The following is a 7690-nucleotide window of genomic DNA, read 5'->3' as shown; positions in this document are numbered from 1 at the left end:
AAACCAATAAGAGAACAACTCTCCTTACCCTTTCTAAAAAGTGCACTCTTATAATTTCTAATACAGCATCAGAGTTCCAGTTTATTACAATGAAATGAGATTCGATGATACGATGATTCATACTTTAAAAAGAATATTTAATTCTTTATAATATCACAAGAAAGACAAGTCATCGGATGAAAGAAATCTTGCTGCCGAATAAAGCGTCCAATAAGAGATATTCTTTATAATTTGCAGAAATACTGAATTCAATATTTTATCACCTGAGTTGTGGTACCATATTCAACTGTATACAGCTCTTCAAATAAAGAATCATAAGGAACCGATGAATAACACGGAATATAAAATTCAATTTCCCGATCAATAATCTGAATGATTAATACTTGTCGTATTATAGTCCGCTGGAGAGATAAGAATGGGTATAAGACAAGTAAAGGGATGAAAGAGGTATGCAAGAACCGTTAATACGAGGACCGTGTATAGATGATTTCAGTCGGACACAAATGAATTCAACATTATTTAGCTTGAAAGAGAAAGCAACTTTCTCCTGATTGCAGCACGTACCGCAATCAAGATTCCAGCACACTACTAAACATACATTAAATGATTGGGCATCTAATTTTTTTAACGCAGTCGCAGGCCACAATTTATTTCCTTAATCAAGACGCCTTCTGGCCAGAATTTCTTATTCAACGAACGCTCAAATATACTCCGCGGACACAGAAATTTTAAATGAGAAATGCTTCATGTTTTACTTGTTTTATTACAACGTCTCTTTTAATAGGTGAAGTTTTCGGTTCAGCAAAATCAAATCTGGCAAGCCATCAGACCTGTAAGTATCAACAGCGTAAAAGAGCCACGACAGAAATCGCCGAAGCAGAAGCTAATAAGGTCAATGCTGCTGCTTTTTTTAATGAGGGTTAATGAGGAAACCAGCTGCACCAGTATATGCTTATTATTCATGTTTATTTCCCTCAAAGATGCAAAGCACTTTTCAAATTTTCTAAAGGTTCCAGCTTGTCACTTTCCTATTTTATTTATTATATGACTTTATGGGTATGCTGGGAGTTTTTTTAGTATTTGGATCATAGAGTTTTCTGCAATCTGTGCAGTTTATCCAAATTCTTACGTAGGTTTTTATCCTCACGGATCTCTTCATTTTCGAATAAAAGTTAACGATTGACTCAAAGAGTGAATAAACTTGAAAAGAACCGAAGATTTTAATATTTTCGGATCAGGTATTGCAGATATAAAAAAAGGTAAATAATTTCTTTTTTTTTTCTTTTTTTTTTTTAAACGAACGAAAACGAAATCTTACGTGCTAAATCTTCGTATATATGTTTATTTTATAATTCGAAATCAGCACACAATAGGTTTGCAACTATGTATGTAACATCAATGCAATCGTTGTGTTTTATTCATTTGATATGATGACTAGTATGATAAAAAGAAGAACTTTGATATATATAATATATATATATATATATATATATATATATATCTATATATGTCTTGTTTCATTTTATAAAAATTTCCTACGAATCTCTTTTTACTGTTATTTGCCCAAACCCACCCACATATAGTTAGGATCGATAAACTTTGAATCGTGCGACCACTGGCCATGAGGATTCATCATTACTAACGAGCGTATTTTTTGTGACGGCCTATAGAAACGTATCGCTTGTATCAGTTCCGCATTATGAGCCGTTTGATTTTTATGATCCGGTAATCCATCCGGAAGATGATTTTGAAAACTGGCTATCGCCCGATGACCTTCCAATAATTTTTGCTCATTCTCATCCCAACGATATTGTTCGCTGTAGTGAACATTTTTTGAGAGATCGCGAAAAAATTTCCCCAAATTTGTCATAACACCTTCCGAAAAAAAACAAAAACAAAACAAAATTTAAACAAAAATTTTCGATAATTAAAAAATTATCATAACTTACCACCACTAATAGAAGGTAAGAATGTTTGTTGTTGTTGTTGTTTCTCTTGATATTTCATTCGTTTGACATATGCTCTAAAAAGCTGATCGGCATTTGCTTTCGAATCCAGATTTTGATGATTTTCTCTGTCACTGTCAATACGATTGTAATCATTTTCACTATCATCATCGTTACCATTGCCATTGCCATCATTTTCATTTTTCCGTAATAAATCCTTGTCGATGTCGTGAACACTACCCTTTAATTGTGAAGTTTGCGGTTGTTGTAGGTAGTTTGCTGGCCCATTGTTTATTAAATATTTGGAATTTTCTTTGAAATCGTTGTCTCTCTGCAATTTATTGTATAAACGCAGCAATTTTTGTTGTTGTTGTGTACTTAAAGTGCGCTTTGAGTTTCTTTGACATTTAATAGCAGGAAGCAATTCACTATCGATGTTGTTGTTATTGTTGTTGTTAGTGTTGCTATTACCATCAACAACTTCCGGTTCATTGTCATTGCTGTCAATATGAATATTGTTCGGTAGAATATTTCCGTCATTTGATTGACTTTGTTGGCGGATTGTCGGTGTCGGGTCATGGTGAAGGTAAAGCGGCCGTGTGTAGTACCAAATTTGCATACGTTTATTTAACAAATCATCCGTGACATCACTGTCATCATCTAAACGATAATCATTCCACGAGAAGGCAGACAATGATGGTCTGCCGTTGAATGCGGCATTTAAGGGAAGAACTTTAACGTAGCAGGTGAAATTAAAAATAGAAAAGCATTTAAGTAAAATCATGCAAAATGGTTGTTAAAAGATGAAAAACGGGAATTTTTCTAATTCTCACTCATAACCCATAAGCTGACTAACAACACAAAGACGTCACAAGTTGAAAAGAATTTTTATACCCACCACTGAAGAACGGGGGTTTTTTTCTCATAACGGATGTAACAACCAAAAAGAAACTTCAGACACCCTATATATACTTGAGCCACGTCTGCCCGTCTGAGTAGCGTTTGTTGTTGGCACTCCCCTGTTCGCAAAACTGAAGATATCAAGTGGACCAAGGGTTTACGTGATGCTTCTCCTGATTGCCAATCAATTTATTATATAAACGGAGCTATTATTAGTTACTGAAGAGTTCTATTAGGATTACAAAATGTAGATAACAGTGAAAGAATAGCGAGCCGTATAAGAAAAACTCGAGTTCCCAGGCATTCGAATTAAAGTGCTAATGAAGTGATCATCACCTCAGGCATTATATCATTTATTTCTCAAGTTCAACTAACGTAGTGCGGATGTAGCGCACTTTGCTTAAAATATTGAAATTCCGAACATGTAACATTTTCTTAATTCAAAAACTAAATCCATTGGATTATAGTACTTTTGATGCGTAGTAATGCCTGAAATGTATTAAAAATGGCGTAGTTTTCCTTCCAGAACATAAAAATTGAAACTTCTTATATTCAGTTTAGTGATCAGTTTTATATTCAGCTTTTAGATGAAACTCGAAAATATTTATACAAAATTTTATATGGATTGACTAGTGATTGACTTTTTCCGCCCATTAACTAAAAATTAATATGAGAGATTCCTCCTTTTGCGTCTATATGCTGCAGTAGGGAGCCTACAGTCAACCGCTGAAACTGGTTTGGACACACAATCTTGCTTTGATTGGAAATGGACATGCCTGCTATTATGTAGGATGCGTGTATTTCCACTTTACGAACGGTAGCAAAGTTATAATGACGGTGGACATAATGAAAATAAAAATACGAGCAAGACTTAATGGGATGGATGTATGATAACCACCGTAGTGGTAGTGACCGGTAATGCAATATTCTCCTATGGAATATGTGTGCAGTATTTGCCATTACATCTGTTACATAGATGCTACGGCGTTTTGTGATAGTGCCCTTGAGTGGACCACAACCACTTTTAAAATTTATCTGTGACCATCAGCCAGTGTTGTATCTCAATTTTAATGACAGTAGGAATTCTAACAACAAATGACAAGCAGGATGCGTCGCTATATAGACATATACTTTAAATCTCGTGCTGATCAAGAATATACACTGTGCGCAGTCGGTTTGTTCATGATAGTGTGCGTATGCGAGGAAGGCAACCAACTACTTATGGAATCGTTCAGGTTATTCTATTGTATGTGTAAATTGTTGCATCATTGTTCTATAAGAGAAATTGTATTCAGTTCGAGCAAAATATTTTATTTTTCTTTGCCTATAATGTGACATAAGGAAGCCGAGAATAAGGAACGCACCTGTTTATTAGTAAATTTTTCAAACATATTACTTTTATGAGAAATTGTCCCTTACATATTGTATGTCGGTATTCTCACTTAATGGAGTGGCTAATTGTTCATGTAGACACACCTTCACACTTTGAACTTTGCTACATTAACTGGCTTGCAATAATATGGAGTGAGTTAAGCAATTAGATTACGGCTGGTACAAATATTATGAAGTTTATGAAGCAATCGACAAATATTTGTAGCTTTGTTGATTAAAGAAGTCCTCACCGGATCCATCATCATCATCATGCAGATTATTTTACATGACACAATTTTAAAAATTTTAGGGAAAATTTTGAGATGGAACTCAAGTGCGTACCCTTTTCAACAACAACACTTTTTTTGAAACAAAAGCAATAAATTTCATTTTCTTTTACTGTGACTTTTTTTTGGTTGTATACCGTACACACTTTCAAACACATATGCGAATGTTTTTGCTTATCTAGATTAATTACGATACCATTGTTTCGATTGCAGTCCTCAGTCCCTTTACCCCGTTTTTTTGTGTCATATAATTTTTTCGAATTTTTAATTAAATCGCCTTGGATCTCCTTCATTTAATTGTGCTATAGGTAAATTTTGATGTATAACGTTTTTGTTATTTTGTTTTATTACTTGTAGGAATGCAGACTCGTCGTGACAGATCTAATTATTCTTGTTCGATTTAGCGTTGTAGACTTCGAGGAAAACTCTTTCAGGAGGATGCGCTGAAATAAAAAAATTTGCAACAGTTTATATACAACACCACGCGGAATATGAAGTTTGTTCACACGTATAGGTTGTACTATCCAGAAGGACTTAAGATATATGTACTTTTTATTTATATCGATCGATTTAGGATCATTTTCTCATCGACTCAAAATCATTGTCTGAGTGGGCTTAAGTATGTCTGTCCATCTGTCTGCTTCTTTGTTTTTTATCATATTTGGTTTTATTTACATATCGTAAATAGATTGAAAATTTTTTGCGGTGCTGATGAACTTTAGAACCTAGGGCTCTGCAACGAGCAGCCGCGTAGGCGGATAGATAAGAGTCGTACCCACCAGTGAACATGCACCCACCATCCTGCGGCCACTCCATACTTCTGTTTTTTTCCTCGCTTTTTTCTAGGTAGCACATAAATTTCGTTCCTATACATTATTTCATTCCGAGCTTACGCAAATAAGACTACAATCTCTTATGTTTTTTTGTTACAGTGAACTGTCAAACCTATCATGTCAATGGGTAATTTTTCTGCTTTCAACGCCACTTTTATGTCACATTTCCACGCTTGTGAATGATTTAACTTACATGATTTGAATAAGTGTAAGAAATCGATTTCGTCATGCCCGCGTTACCTCTGAAAATCCTTTTTCCTTACAGTATTTTAGGACGCAATGATCTTTTTCTTGTTTTTGCCTAGATGACGTCTTGATATTTATCTTACATTTTTTCTTCTCAAAACTTCTGTATCATGTTAGAAAAGCGGCCTATGGTCCAGCCAGCCCAAAGCTTTCATACTAATTCAGAATGCCTTAACCACTTTTGCCGAGAAATTTTGAAAATTATAATTTTTTCCCATATAATGGTTTTCGGAATGCGGAGGACGGTCGAGAAAGTGGAACGATCCGAACCACTTTCGGATTCACATTCACCCTTGAGGTTTCAAAAATGGCCCCAGGCGGTGCAAAGTTTTTATACCAATTTAGAATGCTACTTAAACACTTTTACCGACAAATTTTAAAAATAGGGCGTTTTATGGCAAGTGGTGGAAAAAGTGGACCGATGCGAACCATTCTAATTAACGGCCGCCTTTGGGTTAAAACATGCCATTGTACCAAATTTCATCAAAATATCGCAAAAATTGCGACATGTAGCTTGAACACAATTTCACATGGACAGACATCAGACAAACAGACGGACAGACAGACTTAGATCAAATCAGATTATAATCCAGAATCGATCTGAATAATAAAAGGTGGGTCTGTCTTAAGTCCTTCTAAGCGTAACATATGTCCGCATTAAAATCATACATCCTGTGCCACAAGTGGTATAGGCTTGTTCTTATTGCGATGCTGCAGTTGAAGAATGCGACACGGTTTGGACAAAAATGGGTTTAAACTTTCAATTCGGAAAAAGGTTTTGTATTACCTTCCAAATGCGATAACTGCTTTATATTTAAGTGATTTAATCGCTCGAAATGCATGTGTTTGACAGCGTTGTGCTTGAAATTGTTTGGATCGCAAATTGTCTTTATTACTCGTCATTCCATGAGGTTAAAAATGTTTGTAATAAGGGAACTACATTCGTAAAGGCTAAGGCCGTGTTTAGGCTATTTAAAATGTTGCTTTCATTAATCTATGCACTTGTTAGTATGTGTTAGGTGTTTGCAAAAATTTTGATCAGCGCTTTGTATAAGTAAAAATCATAAAGAAGTGGGAAATACTAGTGTACATAACGTCTCAATTCAATTATTTTAATGATTTTTCTCTAGCTAAGGATAACAGTTTCCCATTAAATATTATTAAGTTGTTCAGCGTAAATCAGCACTAACTATGGAGCGGTCAAAATTGAATATTCAGCCTTAATTACTTTTTTTGCTTAATCCTGTCCAAAAAATCCACCGTGCACGTTCAGAAGCTTATGGTGATGCCATTCCATTATATTCCAATTTTGGGTTTTGACTTCAACGGTTTAAGAGTGGTACTTCTGATGTCAATGACAAAGAACGGCCTGAACCGATGACCAAAAACCTTGAAAACAATGAATTCCAACACTTATTGAACGAAACCGCAGATCAAACTTTCAAAGACCTTCGAACAATTTAGCAATTGTCGAATCGACTATCTGTTAGACTTTTACTTTCATTTTTTCTCAATGATCAACATATTTGCAAACACTTAATATATTATAAAATTAAAGCCCGTATAGCACATGAAAGCATAAACTTGCCCAAAATTGCCCAAGCAACTTGGATGAAAGATGCAGCATATAGAAGGTACGGATAAATATAATTCTTTCTTTGGCAGAAATGCTCCAGGAAATGATTGTATAATTTCTCAAAACGAATATTTCACATTGTCCCTTTTTTCGTATCATCGAAATTTCACGCCAAATCAAAGCTATCCAGTAAGTATGATTCTCAGTTTATCTTAAATAAGAGATCGTCCCATAAGAAATTCTGGAACGTAACAACCGCTTAAACTAGAGCTAAATAATTGTGAGTGCACAAGTTTCATGGCTCAAAAAAACGCGCAACATTCGCGTACATATGTAAAAAAATTCGTCCTGTGGTGATTACACATTTCGTAAAATTATAGAACAAGCATGCGTCAAACAACATTTATCGGCCCATTTTTATATTTATATATGTAATACAGATCACTTTATTTACCTCTCACCGCAAACAAGAGTCCTAGTATAACAATCAGTCTGAATAAATGGCTTAACATCATATTCATCCGGTAACAA

General features: G+C 34.8%; 1 protein-coding gene across 1 annotated transcript; it reads right to left on the bottom strand.

The window, feature by feature from the left end:
- Window positions 1-1555: 1555 nt before the first annotated feature.
- Window positions 1556-7690, bottom strand: LOC119635877 (putative uncharacterized protein DDB_G0282133). The gene is made up of 3 exons (XM_038030895.1): window positions 7614-7690; window positions 1950-2678; window positions 1556-1875 (listed from the first exon to the last, which is right to left on the bottom strand). The coding sequence occupies exons 1-3, from the start codon at window positions 7678-7680 to the stop codon at window positions 1556-1558; spliced, it is 1116 nt and encodes a 371-aa protein (XP_037886823.1). The 5' UTR covers window positions 7681-7690.

Source organism: Glossina fuscipes, unplaced genomic scaffold (assembly GCF_014805625.2).
Source record: "Glossina fuscipes isolate IAEA_lab_2018 unplaced genomic scaffold, Yale_Gfus_2 27, whole genome shotgun sequence".
Classification (NCBI taxonomy): Eukaryota; Metazoa; Arthropoda; class Insecta; order Diptera; family Glossinidae; genus Glossina; species Glossina fuscipes.
This window is presented reverse-complemented; position numbering and strand designations above follow the sequence as displayed.